This window comes from Artemia sp. Qi Xiang Cuo, chromosome 11, assembly GCF_049724085.1.
Source record: "Artemia sp. Qi Xiang Cuo chromosome 11, ASM4972408v1, whole genome shotgun sequence".
In the NCBI taxonomy this organism is placed as follows: Eukaryota; Metazoa; Arthropoda; class Branchiopoda; order Anostraca; family Artemiidae; genus Artemia; species Artemia sp. Qi Xiang Cuo.
In genome coordinates, this window is record NC_142804.1 from 32,768,672 (window position 1) to 32,794,218 (window position 25,547).

The 25,547-nt window shown below is 34.1% G+C and overlaps 1 protein-coding gene across 4 annotated transcripts in view; it reads left to right on the plus strand.

Annotated features, from left to right (window-relative positions):
• ab (BTB/POZ-zinc finger protein abrupt) overlaps positions 1-24,327 on the plus strand; it is a 241,106-nt gene extending 216,779 nt beyond the window's left edge. For all 4 annotated transcript variants that reach the window (XM_089096706.1, XM_089096704.1, XM_089096705.1 and 1 more), the window contains 2 exons: positions 2-61; positions 21,409-24,327. In XM_089096706.1, the coding sequence (XP_088952832.1) occupies positions 2-61; positions 21,409-22,199 (851 nt within the window). In that variant the 3' untranslated portion in view covers positions 22,200-24,327. The remainder of the gene's footprint in view (position 1; positions 62-21,408) is intronic.
• Positions 24,328-25,547: the final 1,220 nt, after the last annotated feature.

A 25,547-nucleotide genomic window follows, 5' to 3' on the forward strand; every position in this document is an offset into this window, starting at 1 on the left:
GGTTTACATGGTTTATTCCCCGGTCCTTCTCCTCTGCAAGGTGCAGCTGACCTATCAGCAGGTAAGAATCCTTAAATAGATTTGGTTGAAAATTTATCAGTATACGGCTCATTTCTTTAAAATGGAAGTGTATGTAACTATTACATTTGCGGCTATTCAAAATGCCATGTTTCATGCTTTATAACACTAAAATTAACCTCCACCAATTAGAACGAAGTTTGCCGCTTCTTTCGTTCTGTCATTTTCCACGTATTTTGAGTGTTTCTCAACCTATTTAGAGTTGCGCAATTTATCCAATACGTTATGTCTCCTTTTCTCGTTTGAACGAATTTTTGGGAATTAGTGCTTTTGATATCAAAGTATTTTACCATCTTGGAGCTAAAAAAGATTCCTTGCCCACACAACTGGTGGCTAATAACAGTCATTTTCCATTTTCACTTTATTCATTTCGTATTTATTCTTCATGTCATTTAATCTTAAAATGTTATGAAATTAATTTCATTTTCTTATACATTTAAAAAATAGGTTTTTCCAATCTAGGACCGTGCCTTTCATTATTTTTCTCTTTTCTATTAAATGATTATTTTATTAATTCTTCTATTGATCTAATTATGTTATTTTATTAAGTTTTTTCAAAAATGAGAAAGCACAGTCATAATATTTAAACGTTCGTTATTTCTAAAAAAAACTAATCAAAGAACAGAATAATCAATTCTATTTCTCTGAGTTCTGAGTTCTTATATTAAACAGTAACTTTACATAAACAACAAAAATATACTTTCAATATAATCTGCCCCTTAAGGCCACATGGCCAGGAAAGAACAGGATAAAAAAAAAATACCAACAAAATGTATGTACAAAATAAAAACCAAATCTAGTCTTCCGCCTCAAAAATTCTCAAAATCATAAGCTAGGTAGGGGATAGTGCATGACTTTACCAACTCAAAGAAACTTCGAAACCCAATACAGAGACATCAACTCCAGGGGAAACCGAAAATTATTAACTCAATTATTAACTCGAAATCCTCTAACGTTCTTTTTGAAGGTACCTAGCGAGTGGCAGCTTTGTGCAGACTGCGAGGGTGTCCCGGATCATGAGATCAGCGGGTTGAAATACTTAATGGTTTGGAGAATAATCTTTTTTTTTTCTTATTCATTGGTGCTTTATTTCATTTTTTTTTAAATCATTACCGCTAATAATATTTACAACCTACTGCAGTACCAAGCTGCCTGAGGCCAACACAGCTGCGCACGCTCTTTGTCCATCCCAATCTCTTCAAAGCTTCCTTCTTTACCCCCTCCCAAGAAGTTCCAACTTCCTTCAAATCCTTTCTTATTACCTCTTCCCACCTCTTTCTGGGACAACCTGCTTTTCGTTTGGCCCTAGATGGGAGCTTGAAAAGGACGATCTTTGGCAATCTTCCATCCTTCATCGGCAAAACATGTCCTAACCATCTCAGCCTTTCTCTAGTTATAGACCTACAAAGCGGAATAGAACCGCATTTGCGTATACTTTACATTTTGAAATACGGTCTGTCAGACGGATGCTCAGAACTATCCGTGGCAATTGCTCTGGAAAACATCTAGCAAATCCTCCCCCTTCTTCCGAAGCGTCCACGTTCCGGAACCATACTTGACCGCTACAATCACTGTAGCTTCTATATTCTAATCTTGGTTTGCAGACTTATCTTCCTATTCTTCCAAACTTTTTCCAACTATACAAAAAACCTGGGTCTTGACTATTCTACTTTTAACACTGCATTCGCCATCTATAGTAATAATACTATCCAGATAAGTGAAGCCATCCACTTAATCGATCTCCTCGTTACCCAGTATTAAATTTATTAGTTCGGAGCGTCTCTTTCATTCTTATCTCCTCTTGGTTCATTTGCATTTCCATTTATTCCTCACATTTAATTCGTCTTTTTCGCTAATGTTTTATTTTTAATTTCATAAGTAGCCGTCGATTCCTTTAATTCTTCTATTTTATTGGCTTTATTTTAGCATTAAAAAGCTCATATAAATTTACTTCTAATTATCAATGATATCCGACTGCTTCATTCATTCTAGCTCATCTATTACTTGCTTTTTATTCGTAGTCTTCTTTTCACTTTCGATTTTATCCACTTCTTTTAATTCCAGATTATATAGACATTTCAGATCCAGACATTCCGGACTATATATATTAAATCTAAACTATCAATATTTTCCTATTCATATTTTGTTCATATATCCCTATCCTTTCTTAATATTTTTTTCGTATTCATTTTTATGCTGATGTTAATTCCACTCTTTTCATTTTTTTTTCATCTTTCGATTTGACTCTCTAATCTTATTACTTTTTATTTCCTTAAACACTCGAAAGCGTACATTTTCAGTCCTAATTACCAATGCTTTTCTGATAAATTTACTAAAGTGAGCTTGCAGTCTCAGCATTAATTCCCTTTTATCGATAATCTCATATCCTGTCGATTACCCCAATTCTATTTCCACTATTAGACGCGGCATACTTAATAATCCCTGTATGCACGATTTACCGTTTCTTAGGAAAAGTCTGTATTGATCTCAAAAAAGCAAGGCTAAGCAATAGTTAGAAAAGAAAAAAAAATCGATGATTTGAACAATAAGACAATTGATAAAAATCGCATTATTCAATGATGGCGAATGTTTAGGGGAGAGCTCGGGAAATCCCTATTGTGCCGAGATCAGCTTATTTAACATATCAAATAAAAAATTCCCGACATTCGAGGCCTGGGTTTTTAATTAGTAATCTAACATATAAGTGAGATAGGAAAGTTTTTCTTTTTGTAGGACTAAAACTATGGAAAATAAGTTAACTTTCAAGCATTGTGAAAACTGATAGAAAAAAGGAGGAAATTTCGAATAGCGACGGATGTGAATGAAAAAAGATTAGAAAAGTATTTTTCAATTTAGAATCGCTTCGAGCAGATGTTGAAGGAAATTAAGTCATTAGAACCCCGTATTAATAATTAAGGATCCCCTTTAAGCCCTTTAATTAGAATTTTTAAGTCTATTTTTTTGTTTCTTTCCCAGCTTCCTTTGTATCTGAATTGGAAAAAGTTTAACATTTTTCCGTCAGCTCACTAATGGAAAGATTAGAAGAATTTGCTCCAAAAATTTCACTAAACAAAGCAAACTGTGTTAATTTCCATGAATGTCGAGTTTTAAGATAGCGAGAAAAAAGTAGTGAAAGCAAGTTTAAAATAATTAGGAACACACTTGTCAAACATCTGGAAAGATCGGCCAAACACAAAATTTTAAGTGGCTCTTACTCGATCAATATTATTGTTGATGAGTATCGATGACACAGATTAATACAATAATACTTACCTCCTACGATATACAACGTACGTCCAGAAAATAATGAGACTGTTCGCTGCGTGTGACCTTCCATCGCCAACAGAGCGCTATCAATGGATGGTTTTGCTGGCAGGATCTCTTGCCTCAGCATCGGACCACACGGCAGTCACTTCTGAACAAGTGAGCAGTGGGACTGTGAGGGTTAATCGTTGTGCCAGTTGTGCTTGTTTTCCACTTTGGTCACGAAATAAAAAGCAAAAAATGGAGCTGATGATAGAGCTACAATAAACGATCAAATTCTGTATTCTTTTGGACAAAACTGCTTTAGAGACTGTTACCTTGATTCAGCAGACTTAGAAAGAAAATGCCACATCGAAAGCCCAGGCTTTTTGTTGCCATCTGAGACAGCTGAGGACAGATAATTGATCCGAACACCCTTCGACGAGTTCTTTGAGCAAAAATGTGCCAAAAGTTAAAGAACTCTTGGATTGAAACCGTCGGTTCACTGTGTAATTAATGGCGGAAGAATATTACGTCTGTTTGTCATCAGCACACGACCTTGTAATCGAGAATGTCAGCATGAGAGAAATTCTTTGCAGAATTGATGTTAAAAGTTCTGAATGATGAACAAAAACAACAAGGAGTTGACCTCTGCTGTGAAATGGTGAAGGTTGTGAAAGCTAAAGAAGGCTTTTAGACGCTGTTTTAAGTCTATTTTTTTGTTTCTTTCCCAGCTTCCTTTGTATCTGAATGAATGAACTGGTGACGAAGCATAGGTCTTTTAATCCGTCCAAGAAGGCAAAAATGGGTAGTCCGAGGTAAAGATCATGCTCATTGTCTTTTTTGACAACCGTGTGATGATACACAACGAGTTTAAGCCTCAGGGATAGACTGTTTATTTCACATTCTACAAAGATATCCTTGTATGACTGCAAAGAAAAGTGATGAGGAGAAGACAAGAGATTGTCAATTGGCAGAAGCCCAGCCATTGCAATGCTTCAAGCAGCACTACCTTCCATGTGATATCAAACCTGGTCTGGATTGGATAGTAACTTTGGCAAAGCCTCTGTGTAATTGATATTTAAGTACAACAGACTTTTTACTGGCATATTTTTACTTTTGAGCATTTTGAGGAAAAAATAAGACTTTGAAAGTAGCGAACCCTTATTTTTTTTTTAATTTACAACAAGCTACTCCAAAGCATTAGAGAACTGGTGGCTTTATTCCTCAAGTCCCACCGTATATGCAGCCATGTATTTAACTAATCTTCAAATTATCTAAAATCAATATTTTACGAGTCTTTTCTTTATACTGCCGATTTCTGTGAATCTCTATTATACTCGGTCTTACACAGTTCTTTACATGCCATTGTGTTTTCTTTAGAAGGCATAAAGGTTGTTTAATGCTCTACAAAAGTACTGATAGCGCCTAAAATATTAATTGCCCCCTTGATTCCAAAATGAATAATGATCTTTATGTGATTCCTAAAGTTAAATAATAAGGGAACACTGAATTGAAAGATAAAAAGGTCAAAATATTAAAAATTTAGGCTGAATTACAACCCTATCTGGTTGTAATTTTGCAAAGGTTGTAATTCTGGTTGTAACTTTTAGCTGAAGTAAATCAGTAATATTAGATATATTCCAGCAATTTATTGACGGGAATCTTTTTCATTGAACTTTTTAATGCTTTTAAAACTAGATTAAAGAGTAAAACATAGGATTCTTTCCTGCGTTCATGAGAAATTCGCGACAAACTATGGAGTTTACCATAGGCTATTGAATTTACCGACGACATAAAAAAAAAAAAAAAAAAAAAAAAAAAAAAAAAAAAACCAAACAAACCGACAAAATAAAAAATGTGCCTGTTTTTCAAGCTTATGGAGAAATAAAAACACGTTTCTTTAAAAATTGTCATTCGAAAAATCCTGTTGGTATTTGTTTTACTTTTTACAAAGTATTAGAATTTCGTTTTTAAAACACTCGTTTTTTCAATTATTCAATCGAAATTATGTTGTTTTATTCTCTTTTTGTTTTTCTTTTTTAGTTTTTGCTAAAAAGTATTTAGATTGAAAGTCTAGAATAAAGTATTGAAATGCTAGGTTTCTTTGGACTGATTTTCTAGTACCTTGATACTAAATACCTGAAAGTCGGTCTACGTTCCAAGACGATATACTTTTTGTTTGCTAGTTCGGAGTTTGAATAAGATAAACAAGCATAAAATTCTAGATGAAGGTTTTTCGCCATCTTGAAAAAGTAGTTGATTTAGGTATACTTCAGGAATGGATCGAAAGCAAAAATTGTACCCCTGAAAATGCCTCCAAGCTCCTGTCTAAACTCTTCCCTATCTCTAAGGCTAAGAGGATTCTATAGAAGACAGAGCCAAAATCTTTTTGATTCTATGTCTCAAAACAAAAATACAATGGTTTGTAATAGGATCTTAAGCCGCATTAGGATTCATTTTTAAAAATTAAAGATCTTCTTAATCAGGATGTGGCTAAGGTTTAGAACACTTTTCTTGGTTGTCATTTTTGCTGTACGTCTACTTTCGAAAGTTTTGCTTTTATAACACAACTTTCGTCCAAGTTCATCGAAAGTTATTGTCCTTTGAATGTGAAGAGGTACTCAGGCTTCCTAGGGTATAAATTAGGCCTTGGATCCATTTCTGTAAGTTTCATTTACCTAACTCAACTACTTCCCACAACAGAAAAAAAATATGATTTTGAATTGTACCTCCAAAAATATTACCTACTTAAGTACTTTTCACATGATTTGCTAATCAAAATGTTCGAATGTAAATTTAGTATTCGTGGACAGGTAAAAAAATATAAAATATGCTAGAGATTTTGCTTAGTGTCTGAATTGATAAAATCAAAATTACCCACGACTACAAGGCCAATAATGAATCTCAAGCATAAGTTGGAGGTTTGAGCCATATTCAAGCGTAAGCGTGTTCTGACCTTGGATTTAGTTGACAGTAGTTGAAGTGCTGAGAAACTTCAATCGTTTTACCGTCAGTAGTTGCAGCTACTCTGACCGTTATACCCCCAACTCTAGTTGAGTTTTCGTGACCTCTGTCTTTGAGTAGAGTCAGTGTGTTGGATTTTAGTACTTTTAGGATGTTAGGAAATTTTCTTTTTGGTTTTTGAATTCTTGACAAAGATGATCTTAGGGCACTTGAAAAGCCTTTTATTTAAGTTCCTCTGACAGTGTTTGGAATAGGTACAAAAATTAGTGAATATTTCCAAACATTTTGCCAATCTCACAAGGAAGCAAACTTCTGACGTTCAGACCTTCTCAGAACTACAATCAGAAATATGATTTACTCGATTGTAGTCAGTTCGACTATTATCAACTATCATAGTTGAGGATCTAAACATATTTTATATGATTGACTGTTTAGAGAAAAAATTTAAAGTATGCTTTTCGGAAATTGGGAAAACCAATTTCTTGTTAATTGAATTTTCGCTTCTTCTATTGAACGTTAGAATAAAAAAAAATCGTGTCATTCGTAAATATTGGCTATAGCATAATCAACAAGAGTGACTACGTTGTGGCTTGGGCATAAGATAAGATTTTATTCCTTATAAATACACATAAAATAATATACTGTGCTAGACCCCCCAAAGGCTCCTTGGACTGTAAATTAGGGGAGTATATACGGATCACAGACTCAGAGAACAGTAGCCATAAGCTTATATACATATTCTAGATCACCATTACATCTCATCACTGTTGCTGATAGAAGTACTTCTTTTACTGCTTAGTTAAAAGTATTTGTTTAGCAGCAAACGTAACCAGTTATCATATCTCAGTATTTTGGAAAATTGCAGTTCTGACTTAAAGACGTAATTAAGTTTAAGAAAAAAGTTTTTTCAACTGAAAGTAAGGAGCAACATTAAATCTTAAAACGAACAGAAATTATTACGAATATCAGGGGATTTGCCCCCTCGTCAACACCTCGCTCTTTACGGTAAAGTTCGAATTTTTGTTCGAATCACAAACCCCTGAATCACAAAGGCCCTTTAATTAGAATAGATAGCTGTTTCGAAAGAACTAAAAAAAAAAATTTTAGCGTAAAGAGCGATGTATTGACTAGGGGGCAAACTTCCTCATATGTGTAATAATTTTTGTTCGTTTTAAGTTTTCATGTTGCTCCTTACTTTCAGTTAAAAAAATATGTTTTTTTTATTTAATTTCTGATTGTTTTTTTAAATAATGCTGGGAAATCTGGCACCCCCTTTATAGAAATGTCCCTTCTCCCATGAAAACATCCTCCATATAAATATTCTCTCACGTAGCCCACTCCTCCGCCCCCCCCCCGCCAGAAAAAATCCCTCCTAAAAACCTCTGTATACTTTCCAATTACCAATACTATACGTAAACAATGGGCAAAGTTCATAACTTGCAGCCCTTTCCCCGAGAACTGTGGGGGATAAAGTCATCTTCAAAGACATATTTATCAGATTTTCGACTATGCTGAACAAAATGGCCATCTCAAAATTTTGATCAGGTGACTTCGGGAAAAAAATGAGCGTGGAAGGGGGTCTAGTTGCCCTCCAATCTTTTTGGTCACTTAAAAAGGGCACTGGAACTTTTAATTTCTGTTCGAATGAGCCCTCTCACGATATTCTAGGATCACTGGATCGATACGATCACCCTTGAAAAAAAACAAAAACAAAAAAAAACAAGCAAACAAATAAACACACACCCGTGATTTTTCTTCTGGTAAAAAATACAAAATTCCACATTTTTGCAGATAGGAGCTTGAAACATCTACAGTAGGATTTTCTGATATGCTAAACCTGATGGTGTGATTTTCATTAAGATTCTATCACGTTAGGGGGTGTTTTCTCCTTTTTTTGAAAATAAGGCAAATTTTTTCAGGCTCGTAACTTTTTATGGAGAAGACTAAACTTGATGAAACTTATATATTTGAAATCAACATAAAAATCCGATTTTTCTTATGTATCTACTGGTATAAAAATTCCGTTTTTTAGAATTTCGGTTACTATTGACCCGGGTCGTTCCTTACTTACAGTTCGTTACCACGAACTGTTTGATAAGATCAATAATAAAAAGGATTTACAAATGTTTTGCCTTTAAAGCTACGGCTTAACGCTTTACATATATACGAAGATTCATTTTGGATTTCTATATTTTGGAAAGGTAATTGCTTTGAAGCAAAATGTTCAACTTAAACAGATGAATCTATATGTTTAGCTATCCATCAGGCGTCTTGTGAGCAGGATACCTAATAGAATACTTTACCAGGTGGTCAGTAGGCTCGCGGAATAAGCCCCAACAGAATTACTTTCAGGAGCACTTTCATTGAACTTCTTTAAGAAGAGTTTTATATGTTTATGTTTGTCTCTTATTCCATTTACTGTTGATTTTTGCAAGTGATTTGTAAGCCCTTAGAAATTGTCTGACTGTTTCTAAATTTCATATAGGATTATATTCCAACATTTTGGATAAATTCTATCAAAAATCTGCTGAATAGGTCCAAATTGATAACAGGCAGGGCTACGCAGGAATGGGCATGGAACCCCCTCCTAAACCCTATTAATTTTTTTTTGGTAATTTTTAAGCAATTCGCCTGTTCTTCGATGCTTTGACGAGTCTGACCAACCCAATCCTCCCTATCAAATTGAAAGTCTTGTCTGCACCCCTATTGATAATTTAATCTTTGACTGAACAAAACTCAAAATTCCAGTTATTTACGTGTTGCAACACCAAATAGCAGTTTCATATTACATATTACTTGAGTAGTTTTATAACCACTACACATTTCTTTTCAAAAAATTAATTGAATAAACAAAACAAGTTTTTTTTTAAATGAAAGTAAAGAGCGAAAATAAAACTGAAAAGAATCCAAATTACCATAAGAATAAGGGGGATGAAGGTCCCCGTTCTTTACGCTAAAGTGTGACCTGTGCTTTTATTGAATGACTTTTTGAGTGCAATATGTAAGGCCAGCTGGTTATTGCAAGTGTGTTATTTACCTATTGTCGCTGAAAAAACTTGATCAGAAAACCTTAATTGTTTATTGCAAATGTAAATAAAAGAATCTTTCTTTCTCGAAGCGCTATGATAAAAAAAAAATACAAAAGAAACTAACTATTAGACTATTCGCTCATAAAGCAATGAGGTCATACTTCAGTGTGACGAAAGGGGGATTGAGAGGGGTCCCATCCCCCTTATGTGCAGGAATAATAGTGCTCGTTAGAAGTTTTGATGTCACTCTTTCCTTTCATTTGAAAAAAAAATGTTTCAATACAGTTTAATTTCCGTTCGTTTTCAATATAATATTCAATGTGTTACAGGGAGTTTGCCTTTAAAAACCTTGTTTTTAGACCTGTTTAGATGTTTAAATTTTCTTCATTGCAATAATTATTTTGACTTTCAAGCTCCAATCGTGTTTCCTCACGGTAGGAAATCAGGCTTCTTCCATGATTTTAGAAAGGCGGTTCAATTCTAGTGGCCATTGTTACAGTAGTTTTAAGGGCAAATAGGAAAGAGTTCCTCAGGAGGAGTGTATATAGATTTTCAAAATTATTGAACTATATTTACTCTAAGCGATAAACTCAAAATTTTGCAATATACTCACCTTTCTTCTAAATTTTATCAATTAATCCTTGGGCTGTAATATGCCATTTGTATGATATCTTCGGTTTTTTTTGTTTGTTTTTTTTTTCATAAAAAGGGGAGGTTGAGGAATTGTTTAACAGAAATTACACAATTTTTGTTCCATCCAAACATCAACAAGGCGTAACATTCTCACCTTTCTAATTCGATTCACTGCTAGACTTTTTCATTTGACATTGTGACTTTGCATAAGTTCGCGGCTTTTGCCCTAAATAGCTTTTGAAAACCTAAAATTTTCTTGAGCAAAATCACTCCAAGGTATTCAGTTCAGCGCATCCTTCTGTATAAAATGAGCAATTCTTTGCAAATTTGGGCCTTTGCTCTAGGGTTGATAAAGGGCGTGTAATCCTTGGAGATAGTTTTGTTTTGTATTCACGCCTCTCTAGTTGAAAAAGCCGCCTTGATATTTTCACATGACTTCATTTTTGGCCGTGGTCAAAAATAGCGAGGAAGGGGCTTAGTTGCCCCTCCATCACTTCTGGCTCCTAAAAACGGTGCTAAAAAAAGAAAACAAAATGCAATTTCGGTTCGAATGAGACCCCTCTCAAAATCATACAACCTCTGGTTTTCTGCGATCGCCCCAGGTAAAAAAAAGAAGAAGAGGAAGAATAAAATAAAAATAAAGAAAGAACTCGCACCCAGGATAAGAAAAATACAGACTTTCACTTTTTTACAGTATTTTGGGGCATAAAAAGGGGGTTTGCGGACATCAAGATTTTAATGGCGTAATTTCATCAAGATCTTGGTGTTTTTTTTCCTGTTCTTTGGTGGGGGGATTCCCTTGCTTTTTCTGAAATTATGGAAATTTATTCATGGAAAATAAATTATGCAAAAGCTGTGCAAAGTATATTTCGATGGGTATTATACTCTTCTGGCGTATTTATTGTTCTAAAATTCCATTTTTAGAATTTCGATTACTATTACTAAAGGTTGCTTTTAACTTCCAGTTTGTTACTACGAGCCATCTGATGGGACCCTCTCTTTAGAATTGTATTTAATATATTCTAAAACCAGAAAACTGAAATTTGTAGTTCTTTACTTTAATTTTTTTCCTTGGAGAGTTAGTTGACTGAATCCAAACGGTATTACAGTTCTTATAACATTCGGTATGCACAAAATAGGGGAACAACATGAAATGATTTCAATAAATGATCTAGATATGCAAATTAAACAACATTTCCCATCATCGTGACTACGCTTTTTTTTGTTTAAGTACTTTAATATGCAAAAAAGGCTCACTTTAAAAAACCCACCTTTTTCCCCTTGCTCTCTTTCTATTGACAAAGTAACGAAACTGATGGGAGTCTACATTTTAAAGTGTTGAGCGTTAATGGGTGTTTAAAATCAATACTTCTGCAAGAACTAATGTAGATCCATTACTTTTTTTTTTTGGAGTGAAACTTTTCTTTGGGAAACGAGGGGAAATTGTTCCGACAATGAGAAATTGTTTAATTTTCCAATCGTCTGTTAAAACATGCCTCGTTATTCATGTTGAAGGAATTTTTTGTCCATCTCGCTAGGGATGATAATACCCAATTTCATATCTTTGCAAACAGTTTTAAAGACAATCAAGGCACAATACCCAGGATTACAGTACCCAAAATTAGTCGACCTTTTACGAAAACACCAATATTTTCTTCTATATTGCCAGGAATGATAATGCACAACATCTTATTTTTGCTAACAGTTTTGAAGAAAATCAAGGCACAATACCCAGGATTACACTACCCAAAATCAGTGGACCTTTTACGCAAAAAACAATATTTTTTTCCATCTCGCTAGGGATGATAATACACAGCTTCATATCTTTGCTAACAGTTTTAAAGAAAATCAAGGCACAATAACCAGGATTATACAACCCAAAATTAGTTGACCTTTTACGGGAAAACCTATATTTTTTTTCCCGTATCGTTAGGGATGATAATACACAACTTCATATCTTTTCTAAGAGTTATAAAAAAAAATCCAGGTACAATACCCAGGATTACACAACCCAAAATTAGTGGACCTTTTACGGAAAAAATAGTATAACGCCTGTTCAGTAATCAAATTGTATTTTCGTTGTCTTTCAGGATGTCTAAGTTCATTTTGACAGAAATAGTTTTGTAATTATGGTGTTTGAGAGGGCATTTTTGGATTTTTATCCTCCCCCACCACCTCTAAAAAACAAACGTGTGATGTATTATTTCGTTTTTTAGCATATTATTGTATTGTTAATATTTTTGATGATCAGCTTCCCTTTTAAATTAGTATTGATAGGCACAGTTCAAGATGGGCTATTTTGAATTTATTTAGAAGTTGTTTACCTTTGACATAGCTTTTGCAGTCGTGTTTACTTTTTAGTTGCATTTTCCAATTTTCTCAGCATCTCTCTCTCACTCTCTCTCTATCTGTATCTCTCTCTCTCTCTCTCTCTCTCTCTCTCTCTCTCTCTCGCTCTCTCTCTCTCTCTCTCTCTCTCTCTCTCTCTCTCTCTCTCTCTCTCTCTCTCTTGTATTTTTGTTTCAAAATCAGGGGAAAAAAATCAGGCGAGACACTTTTGCCGATTACACTAATTACACTATTTTTGCTTCGTTATTACACTGAAAAATGCTAAGAAAAGTCAAATGCTAAATGGTGTTGGTGATTCTTTTGTCTCGTTATTACACTGAAAAACGTTAAGAAAAGCCAATTGCTAAATGGTGTTGGTGATTCTTTTGTCTCGTTATTACACTAAAAAATGCTAAGAAAAGCCAAATGCTAAATGGTGTTTGTGATTCTTTTGTCTCGTTATTACACTGAAAAACGCTAAGAAAAGCCAAATGCTAAACGGTGTTGGTGATTCTTTTGTCTCGTTATTACACTAAAAAATGCTTAGAAAAGCCAAATGCTAAATGGTGTTGGTGATTCTTTTGTCTCGTTATTACACTGAAAAACGCTAAGAAAAGCCAAATTCTAAACGGTGTTGGTGATTCTTTTGTCTCGTTATTACACTAAAAAATGCTTAGAAAAGCCAAATGCTAAATGGTGTTGGTGATTCTTTTGTCTCGTTATTACACTGAAAAACGCTAAGAAAAGCCAAATGCTAAACGGTGTTGGTGATTCTTTTGTCTCGTTATTACACTAAAAAATGCTTAGAAAAGCCAAATGCTAAATGGTGTTGGTGATTCTTTTGTCGACACTAGGGCCAGTATCCAGTCTTGCAAGTTACTGATATTCTTTGGATGGAGGTTATGGTCTTATTACCTTCCACTAGTACACACTTAGCATACTTGGCAACATTTTATTGACGATTATTGCATCGCCATCCCGAAGGTACACAGTCAAAATAGTTGTACATCCTTCGCTTTTTTTCTTCAAAAGAAATCACGTATGCGCATCAGTGTTAATAAACTGATGCAGTAGGCTTGCAAGACTTTTTAGAGCAAACTCGGAAAAAATGGCAAACCAGCTGCTGCAATTCAAAAAATGTTATCTTTTTTGACATTCCATAAAGGTTTTTTTTTGCCTACAAGATACGACGAAACAATTCTGACATCAGGATCTTTATGTCTTCTGCAAGTGAGGATATGGTATATAATTTAGAACAAATAAAAGGTATAGGTATTATGACAACGAATTAAGACATGAACAGTTTTGTTTGGGTGTTAATGACCGACTTGACACCAAATTGTCACATTACACTTTTTGTACTAACAACAGTACAAACTTTAGAAACATTTGAGGAATCACCAAGCACATTTCTCAAAGCAAGTTAACTGCACGGAAAATCAGAAAATAACTCGAAATATGTGGATTTAAACTTGTAAAAAAAACTCGAAAAAGGATGGATTAGCCATTTCCAAAACAGTATTGTAGCTAACAATTTGTGAACTTATACTGAGAGTGGAAATCCACATTTTAAGTTGTTCGTGAGATTTTTTTTATTTTATTTTATTTTTTTTCAACAAGAAGCTAATCTGTACTAGAAGTTCTGATTGACATTTAGTACATGAAGTTCTGCAGGTTAATTTACTGGCCTATCATCACTCCTACCTCTTGTGAAATCAAACCAAAACCTCTACTGTAAGTGTGACCGGTGGCCAATTAACGCACTTTAGAGGAATCATAGGAGCACAATGATTCATTCATTGGGACAGTCAGCTACAGTCCCTAATTAGGAATTGCCTAGAGGCTATTAAATATGATTTTATATTGCGGAAGGAATACACCATAATAAATTAACTATAATGTTGTTTTTTTTCTATTTGTTCATAATAATTGCTCATTAACAGTGTAAAAGTATGCAACAACAATTAGAATTGATGAATCGAGTTCGAGCCAGGAAAGCTATCATTTGTGTATCAGCCAAATAACATAAAAGTTAAGGAATAAGACAACTACTCTTAGTTCCCATTTCTACTCTTAGTTCCCAGTCATTGCTAACTATTCTGTAATTGATATTTTCCAACATATCCAAACGATTTTGTACATCGTTCTTAGTCCTTTTCTGGTATTAAATAAGAAAAACAAGTTTCCTTCACCTGAAAGTAAGGAGCAATTATTCCGTATATGCGGGGATATCCTTTCCCCTCAGTAAGTCGCTCTTACTTGGTTTCGGTACTTTGAAAAAAGCTTCTTATCCTAACTAAACGGCCCTTATGTTTCAGAAGTCGTTCTAAAAAAATATTGGGACAATCAGTTAAACAAATAAGCCTCATAATGATACTGAGAAAATTTTGATATTTGTTTCTCGAAGTCATAACAACAAAATTCAAATATATTGAAAACAATACTGGCTAGAGAAGCGAAAATTTTGAAGTATACATGGGTATTCTTTGAGCTTGGCCAATTGAAGAAATTCAGACAAATAAGTCCTTACCAATCGTTATACTTTACGCCTGATCTAAAAATGCATCTAATCAATCTACTATTTTCGTCATTTCACCCCTATTCGTACGGATGGGAGAGTATGAGGCCCAATATCTATAGGCATTATTGTTAATTTTAGTTGATGTGCAAATTAATATAGTTTATGGATTTCCAATGTATTTATTTATTACGCGGTCTAATAAGGGAAGGGAAGGGGGTAAGAAACAACAGTCAGCTAGTCGTTTGTGGACTCGGAGCTTTGATAGGCTTATTAGAGCATAATATTACTTTAAAATTGTTACCTAGTTTACGAATAGAATAATACCAATAAAAACTATTGCATTACTAAGCTGCCCAAGTCTGAAACACTGGTTAATACTTTTTTTTCTTCCCACCCTGCTAAGAGCCTCGGCTTTGACCACCTCCACTAAAATTTCCAGAAGTCAAAGGTCATTTCCTAACCACGCGCCTATCTAATCAGTGGTGTCATGCTTTTCTCTTCTGACATTATGGTCTGATTAACAAAGTAACCGATAGTTTCATATTTGTGCATTCCGAAGATATATCTAACTATCTAAGCCTCGCTCTCAAGATATACGATCTGAGTGGATTTGAGCCTCCTAATTTTTTTTTCTTAAAAAAAAAAATATGCATAAAACTTATTTCTGTGTATGCATACACAGACATAAGAAACAAGAAGTTCAAAAGAAGGTTAGCTAGAAACTTTTGGCAAACAACTGACGATAAATTGGAGCTGAAAAATTATTTTAGTTCTCAAAAAGCTATAAAGTTTGCTTTTAGGCTAATAAAAAAAGAAGTCCTCGGAAAATTACGAAATAGGTTTAAGAGAAATCTTAAAAGAAAAACTTTGTGTCTAGAAGATTTCTTAATCTTGAAGCTTCTTCAGAAACTTCTATCTGTTTTTATCTCCCTATTCTTTTCGTAGCTATTCTATAATCTTTTTCGTTGTTTGTAATTTTTTCATTCAAACCATTCAAATTTCTCTTCACGTTCATCTTCTTCATTTTTTGTATAAAGAAGAAAAAACGACAAGTCGTTCACAAGTCTGGCTCATTACAAGCCGTTTCGACTCTCAACTGCAGCAATGATAAACAAGGGAATGAATGCAGATAACTGAGATAAATAGTCCCAGGAAAACAAGACTCTTAGGGAAGAACTCATAGTTTTTCTTTATTTACATTTTAAAACTCAAGCGTCGGCCATGTTTCAAATTGAGTACAATCTTGGTGAGATTTTACAGCGGTTTGTAACAATATTTCAGAAAAGAATCCTTGGTTGATAATAAGAAAAAAAGCCTTAGCTAGTGGTGAGACTTCTTGCTTTTCCTAACTTTGTAAAAAGAGAATTCTGATAATAAAGAGTGGCTTTTTATGCTTATTCAAAATAGGAAATCTTCGTGAAAAAGAGAGAAACGGAGAAGAATGAAGAAATAAAGATAAAATAGAGCTTCTGTAATTTGTGCTGTGTTACTGCTTTCAGGGAGTTAGTTAATTGAACGCCTGACGATTTTTTTCCTCAGAGGAAAAAATTGAATAGCATAAAAGTGTTGCTATTTGCTGCCAACAAGATTATGAAGATTCGTGACAGAACCAGAAACATTTTTTCGTTTGGATAAATTCGTGTAATTCCAAGGTCTTGCTCAAAAAGAACTTGTTATCTGGGGAGAAAAATACATGTTTGACACTAGAGCACCCAAATTAAATACTAAGAGTTAGATTTCTAATTATAATTAATTATTTACAGATCAAACTGTTCAGAAGTCGAACCAGTTAACATTTTTTTGGGGGAAGGGGGGTGAGAGCATCAAGGCACTCAGATGAATCTTAGCTTCGCTTCTGAACAGGGGCGCTTATAAAATAAGAATTAATACACACATTACCGAACAATTTTTGCCATTGAATACCAGTTTATTTTTTTTTAGCGAATTTGACTTAGGTCCACGCTAAATGTACGTTGGAACATTTTTTTTTCTATTTCAACTAAAAATCAAACAGCAAAAAAAATCCTTAGCAGAAAGTTTTTCAAAATATAATTGAGGCATTAAAAATAATATTTGGTGTCTGTAGTGTTTTTTAATTTCCTGTGTTTTTTTTTTAAATTGAATGAATGCAGACTCTAAACAGATCAATTTATTGGTCATTCTATTAAAAATGAATCAACAAAGCTTTTGACCGCCTTAAACCTTAATATCGTGATTTTATGTACTCAGTGGGCAATAGAGTTAGACTCTCATTTAGTACAAACAACCAGGACCAGGGTATATTTCGAGAACAACAACCAATTTACTCGATTGACATGGAGGCTTTCGAAACCTTCAAAAAGGCCCTACCGTGCCAGCGAAAATACTTATTAGCTCTAGGGCTGATAAAACTACTATTTTTGTGTATCAAAGCATAGGAGTACTTTTTCGAAAAAATACTAAATTTAAAAGAGCCACATTTTCCGTACTCCCAGTAGAATCTGTGATCCCAAGTTGTCCTGACGCCTGGTATTGTGTTTTTAAGCTGATTTGATTGAATTTTACAGCAAGTAGTAAGCAAGTCGAGGATCTCTCAAGTATCGAAACAATTGCATTCTAAAAATGAATGCATCTGCATATTCTGAAATTGCAAATCTGATTATCTGTAAATTAATTTTAAAAAGTCTTTATGATGGGAGTAAAGAGCCAAGTTGAAACGTAAAGTGAGCAAAAGTTATAGCTTCGCAGTTTTCGCAGCATATATCTGCAAAACTTGTTGAAATCAACCTACTTGTGGTGCTTTCCTATATTTGTAGAATTCCGAAAATACAGCGCTTTCCTGAAAACACAAAACCGTCACGACAAAACAGGGTTAGGAGCAGAAAATTCCTCTAGCAGCATTCAGGAAACAAAAGACTAATTTCCGAGTATATGGCTCTTCATAGTCTTTCGCTAGCAGTAAATCAGCAAATATCATTATGCAGCCTTAATTCTCTTTAAAAGCTCAAGCATGCTCAGTTTCCAGTAAAGGGCTAGTTTTTCTGATTTCTACAAATATCCGGGACTATCATAAGCAGTTTAATTGAACCAGTTTTGCAGAGAAATGTTGAATGAATTCTGAAGCAGAAATGTTTTTTCTTTCTTTTTAAGGTTTCAACTTCGCATTTCACTTCTATCAGAAAAAGTTAGATTTGAATATTTCTATCGTTGTTAGGTTTCAAAAATATATACACAGTAAACCCTCCAAAAAGGTCTTTGCCTGGTTTGCTAACAAAGTAAATAAGAATATATAGAGATTTTAGCAAACTGAAGGATAATAAAAGAATTTTGATATAAAATTATTTTATATTGCAATTTTTCTGCCGCAACACTGCAAAGTATTATGAGCTTAGTATTATTATTAAGGATAAAAGGTAAAAAAAAACTCCAAATTCAGGTAGGGCAGTGCCCTGTCCCCAAATAACGGGAATATCAATGACGTCAAAACCAGCTACCAATTCATATACACCTTGTCCAGGTGGGGTAGTAAAACCCTAGCTGTGAAAACTTTGCTTGGTTTCACATTTCGACGTCCCTGCGAAGTCCCAGCGCGCTGTTAGCGCTGGTGAAAGAAAAAAAGAAAAAAGTAGACACATCAAGGTTACAAGCTCTTTTTAGAAATTCTTGAAAATGTGTCTTCGTAATCTAATTTTACTGTTAGGATAAACATAAATGGTATTTTGCATTATTTCTGAATAAGCTTTGTACTTCAGTGAAATTATTTTCTGACTTGGCAGTTTGTTTTTTTTTAAAACTTGTTTTTCAAATTTTCTTAGGGTACTGGGAAGAGGAGCACTCAAGAGGGGCATTTTGAGCATTCAGTTAAGAATGTTTGGTTATGAAGATTTTAATGGTACATTATTTATACTTCCAAGCCTCTCCGTTCCAGAAATGGCATAAACAGTACCATTTTTGTGTCATAAGCCACCTTACTATGACGTTGTTAAGACAAATTTATACTAAGCACATATATGTAAGGATTAGCTTAAAATCAGCTCTTACCCAGCTTTCAATGATGCTTTGGTGCCCTGTTTTTGGTGCAGAAAAAAGAGAGAAAAAAAAATCAAGCCCTTTTTCAAAATTTCCGAAAAATCGTTTTTCGTAATTAACTCTATGTGCTAGATAAATATAAATAATAATTGTTATTCTAAAATCAAATTAAAAAAAAATTCCATTAGATAATCTCTTCAAAACATTTTTTAGTTTTCACCTACTAAGGGGGCTGGGAGACGGGAATATATCAGAGAGGGAGGTTTAAGCCTCGAGTTAAGGGTTTTAGGCCACGGAGGTTGTAACCGTATCCTTTTTATGCTTTCCATCTTTTCAAATCCAGAAATACCATCAAAGAATATCATTTTTGGTGCCATGTGATACTTTATGGTGGCCTTATCAAAAGAAATTCACAAAAAGCACATAGATATGATGAAGAACTTTGAAATGAACCATTAAACATCTTTCTGCGATGCTACAGTAGTCTGCTGGTTCCGCGAGTCATCAGACGATCTATGAAACTTGCTAGGGGGTGGGATGGGGATTATAGAAGAGGGGAGATTGTGAACCTCCAGCTGAGGGTTTTTGACCATGGAAGTTATATTGGCAGTCTTTTATTTCTTCCCAGCCTTTCCCTCGAGAATCGACACCAAAAAGTGCCCTTTTTTGTGCTTATAGCACTTGGAAATGGCGTCATCGAGGAAAGGCGAAATCAAACCTAGAGCTGTATAAAATTATTGAGATTTTGGAAACTTCCACTTGAAAATCCTGTTAAAAATGACTTTGTTATTCAAGTTTGATGTAAAACAATTCATTTTTAACAATAAATAAAATATTCTTTGCTATTTTCACAAGGTTAGGAGGGAAGAGCTATTGAAGTAGCATTTATTTATTTGGGTGCAAAAATGAAGACTCTAAAGCCATTTATCTAAATTGGAAATATGAGCATGACTACTGTATAACATCATAAGTGATCACCGATAGTCTTTTTCAGCTGATACAAAAAAAAAGAAGGTAGAACTGAATGTCATAAATTGAAGGTTTGTTACAGTGAAGGTCAGACTCGCTAATCCATAAATTTTCCAACTGTCTGCTTTTTTCCTTATTTACTGAATATAAATCTTGTACTTTCAGAAAGTGCAGAAGCAAACATTTTTAGAATGTCATTACTGTAATTAGCTATGCGACGCTTGAGTGATGCGCGACTTGCTTACTATTTGCTGTAAAATTTGTTTGAATCAGCCTAGAACTCAATGCCAGGCGTTAGGATACCTCAACATTTGCTGATTCTTTCTGAATCCTGATCTCAGTTCTCTGGTTGACACGTCTTCCATTTTTAACTGACATTTTTATGATCCCTATGCTCTTGCTTCTCAGTTCCATGATACCCAGGGGTGTAATTTGCTATGGGACAGGGGGGCAACTGCCCCTCCCAGACCTCGGTCCCCCCCCCTCGACCTCAATTCGCCCTTCAGCTGAAATTTAGTTTCTTCTAAAATCTTGTTAAAACTAAGGCACGGTAAACCTTCATAATTCAAGCATCAACAACAATAGATCAGTTTTTTTTAGTTCATATTTATCTTCATAGTACTATAAAGTACCTTTGTAGTACTAAATACTACCTTTATGGTGCCAGATGGCTTTTTTTTAGTTCTTAATGTAATTTTTAGTTGATTTTGGAGAATTGGCTTCAAATCCCCCCCACCCCCCCTCCAGAATTTTGACAAAATTACGCCACTGCTGATGTTGAATTGAGATCAACCAGGGATGAAAGCTCAGTTAATGTTTGAAGTGTCTTAATTCTGATCCCTGAAAGAAGTGTTTTCAGCTTTTATCATCACATCACATTGTTGTCTTGCTGTTACTAACAAGTGAGCGTGTAATAAAGCTAAGAATATAAATAGTACTGTTTTCTCCGGACAGGGGCGATTAAATTAAGATTCGACCGTTCTTGTAGCATAATTTAGAACTTCAGTTACATTGTTCCCCCTTCATTTCACGAAAACAAAGTAATTTGTCTGAGAAATCCAAGAGTCAGCTGGCTAGATAGTCTGAATAACTCAAGATAAAATTGTATTATTTTTTAGACTATTGTGAAAAAAGAGAAAGAGATAAAGTTTTTTTTTGTGTAATGGTTCCAAAGTAAAATCAGGTTTTTTTTTTATTGTCAGGCAGTCGGAAATCAGGACACTTTATGTACAAAAAAGAATCTTGAACAACTAAGTTGGGAGTCAAAAGGTTATGCGGGAAACTGAGGTAGATACGGAGTCTTGAAACGAAACAAATCGAATGACAGACATCGAGGGAACCCTCGGAACTTTACAGTAGAACTGTAGGGCTATCATCAATAAATATGAGTTCTAACCTAAACGGTGGATATATTACATAATGCGTTGAAATTTTGGATAGCCGTACTACGAATAGCGCACTCTCTAAATATTAATTACTATATAATACTATATAATAATTACTATATACTATAATTACATATATGAGAAAAAGATGGACAGAGGGGTGAAACTGCAGTTTTGAGCTCAATTTTTCTACTGAGAACTAAGATTTGATTTTTGTAAAGTTTGACTTGGTCTCCTATTTTTTTAGGTCGCAGAACCCTAGATCTGATGCGAGTTCGTGCGACTGACCCACGTCCGTGTCCTCAATGTGGGAAGATATACCGATCAGCCCATACTCTTCGTACCCACTTAGAAGACAAGCATACCGTTTGTCCAGGCTATAGATGTGTATTATGTGGTACAGTTGCAAAATCACGAAATTCCCTGCACTCTCACATGAGTCGTCAGCATCGAGGTATCAGTACAAAAGATTTGCCAGTTTTACCGATGCCTGCTCCATTTGATCCAGTATTAGCAAGTGTTTTATTAGCTAAAGCAGGTGTTAAAGTATCCCCCGCAGAGTTAGCAGCTCGCGCCTCACCCACAGGGGCAAGCCCCAGGGGTAGAACAGCTGATCTTAGATTAGAACTTAAAGTTGGATCAGGCAATAACGGATTGATGCGTGAAGATCCAGAAGATCTAAGCGCAAGAAGTCGACTTCGTGATAGAAGCGGCTCTGAATCTTCACGAAATGAACATCATTCTTACGATCTATCCCGGACTCTCAGCAAGACAGGTCAAAAGCCTGCTATTCCCTTCATGCAGCACAATTGGCTTGACCAGGGAGGTATGCCACCGCCAATGAATCTAAACGCTGCCAGTGCAATGGCAGCAGTTGCGAGTGCTAACGGAACAGGCAGTGCATTATTAGATACTTATTTACAGCTAATTGCTGAGCACTCGCGTGCTGCAGCTGCCGCTAGCCAGGCACAAGAAGAAAAGAAAGAGTTCCAAGAAAATACTGAAAGAGATTCGAATGATAATGAAGGAAGAGTGTGATATAAAGTGCAAAATATGCAAGTTGGTAATTCATAGAGCAATAACTCTACATAATTGTGAGGGAAAGAACGAACATTTTGTGTCAGTTTTTGTTTTTTGTCTTTTATTTAATTGTTGGGTTTATTTTACTACCTCAGTTCAGATCATGTAGTTACCTAGATTTGTTCCTTAAAAGAGGGTACCTTCCCTTTTGACATCGCGTTTATTTTGGAAATCAAAAGCTACGGATTACGTTAAGATAAAAAAAAATACCTCATATTATTTTATCCGCAAATTTTGAATTCCTAGCGGTAAAGCCAATTATTCTTTGCATTAAATCTAACTTTGTAATAAAGAATTTTATTCGACAAATATGTTTTACAGTCTCCAATTAAATTTCTCTAATATATTCCTAGTTTTTATTTCTTTTATTCTCTTCCTTAACTCTCTTGTTTAACAAAAAAAAACTTTAGTATTTTAATGTGTTTTATTTCCTTACCTGCACTTAGTTAAAGCTTTACTTCTTTAAATCCCATCGCTTGAAACTTTCTTTCTTTTAAGGAGTTCTGTCTTCTCAGGTTTTTTTTTAAATTTTAGAGCTGTGGTTAAATTGTCAGAAGTTGGCGCTATTTTATTTCAAACTAATTTTGTGCCATATTTGAGTCATAGTTACTATTCGGTTATTCTGTGTTTTCATAATATATTGGAAAAATAATGTAATATTTTCCCCTTTTTTACCTCTTCAATCAATCCCCCAAAAATGTCCATTTTTTAAACGAAATGTCCATTTTTTTTTTATGGCGTATTTTAATTTCGTCAGTCTTCAAATTCACCCGATGAATTATTTTTATCGGGCCTTAGAGGGGAGAATTTTGTTCTCCGTGTTCAGAATTTTGATTTAGATGGAAGGGAGTCTCCCCGTTTTTTAGAGAAAGTCTTTTTTTGTCTTTCCAGGATTTTCGGAATTTGCGAATTTGTTAATATTCTTTTTGTCATTAATCCGTATTTTAAGACTCCACAGAGTAAAGCATCTATCAAAGGGTTTGACGCTTAAAAAAAGAAGAGCAAAGAATAATTTAAAATAGTTTTTTTCTGAATACCTCAAATGGTGACCTATAATGTTCTTTGATCTATTTCACATTGTGAAGTTGAAAACGTTGTGAAGTGAACGTGAAAGAAGTTGATCAAGCAGCGAACAATGTAGGACCGCAATTTTATTTTTATTTTTTTACTTCTGTTTGTTTCTACCTGAAATGAGAGTCTCTAATCGAGTTTTTGCATGCTTTTATAAACTCCAGACCCCAAATGGGTTGCCCAACATATTCCTATAGTCCCTTCATTTGGCCGTTGAAATTATTATGACCATTTATTATGTCTCAAGTAATAATTAGTGCGACTACCAATAAACGATTCGGAAAAATATTATTAAATTTCAACAAAGTTAAATTTTTATACACGATGACTATTGCATGGCTTTTTCCATTATCTTATGAATTATTCAAGTGCTTTTTATATTATTTTTGTATCATTTTTATCCGTTTATGACTAATGCACTTCTGCTGAAATAATGATCCATTTACAGATCTAAATCTTTTTTAACTAGTGCCAAAATTTCTTTTTAGTTGTTGCGTTATCCATTGACTGATGTCCAAAGTAGCCTATATTTAGTAATTACTAAAGTATCGTTATTGCGCAAAATATTAATTAACTATCTGATTCGGTTTAACACTGTAGGCACTCTAAAACAATACGATAAACGAAAATCAACCAATTCAGCGATGCTGGTTAGTTTTGTTTAAATGGCTGAAGCGACAATTTTATTTCTCTTAAATACATAAGCAGGTGCGTGCGCAGGAATTTGTTTCGGGGATGGGATAAAACTGGTGATAGCTATGGATAGCATAAGAACTTACTAGTGAAGTCCCTAAAACTAAAGATTTGAAAGCAGGAGATTGGGAGATGTACGGGTTCCATGGCTCCCATCCCCCTGCACACGTGACCGTACATATTTATCCACTTTAAATAAATATTTTGAATGTTTTCAGGGTCCTACGAAAATTTGGGAACGTAGAATGAATTTCGTCTTTTTGATAGCAGTACTTTTTTCAAATAATAAACCAGGAATTTAATACTTTTAGCGTTGATCATTCTAAGCACAGTATATATATATATATATATATATATATATATATATATATATATATATATATATATATATATATATATATATATATATATATATATATATATATATATATATATATATATATATATATATATATATATATATATATACATATATATATATATATATATATATATATATATATATATATATATATATATATATATATATATATATATATATATATATATATATATATATATATATATATTAACAGTAGCGAAAAGTTTCTCCAAATATGACACACATTCATAGCGCGTTGTTTGGGAAGTTCCTAGACCGTCAGAGCAATAGTTTCTCGTGATGCGCTAAACATTTGTCATTGCTCGTGCGCGAAGGCGTGGTCATGAAGAGTGGTTTAGCTTGTGTGGTTTTAGATGTGTTTCAAAAATTTTCAATGGAGAGTATATGACTTATCGCTACTGCTCCTATATATTTATACAGTGATTCTAAGGGAACTTTCAGTATGCTCTACATGTTGAATTATAAAAAATAAACGATTTTCATTACAGATTTAACCAAAAGAACAGGCAGCTATTCCCTGAGGCAAAGCCTTAGCTATAATCTAGTTGTATTTTACTCGCGTTTCATTCTAAAAATAAAATCAGAGATAAACTGGGTGACAGTTATTATCCTTTTATTATTATTTTGGTATGCCTGGCGGACTAATAAGAAGGTGTGGCTGATAGTCCTTGAATTCTCTATATTATACACTAGACGTTAAATAATAAATCCGTTGTTTTACACGCTAATAATTTGTAAATACTTAGTTTTAATTCACAGTTATGCGCGGTATTAACCACTAAGTAATTTTAGCAATAAACACGGACTCCAGGTCTTCTTAATTCATTTGATCAAGTAAAATTAATCTAACGCTCCATGGCACTTAGGCATAGTGTGTTTGATCGCTGCTTTCAATAACGATAGTAGCATTGCTTCCCTCGAAATATAGTAATTCGAGGTGTCGATGATTAGTTCTGTTGCTACTACTTTCATTGTTTATGTAATATTATCCTTTCAGAAATTCCTAGAATTGAAAGTCATAGGCCCCAAATGATGTTTGTTTTTAAACACAGAATTTTTAAATTATAACTTCTTAAATCAATTGTTTTGAATACACCCTATTTAAAAGAAGTTAATGAAATCTGATAGAATTTGATTTTTATTAATTTGCGCAAAACGTT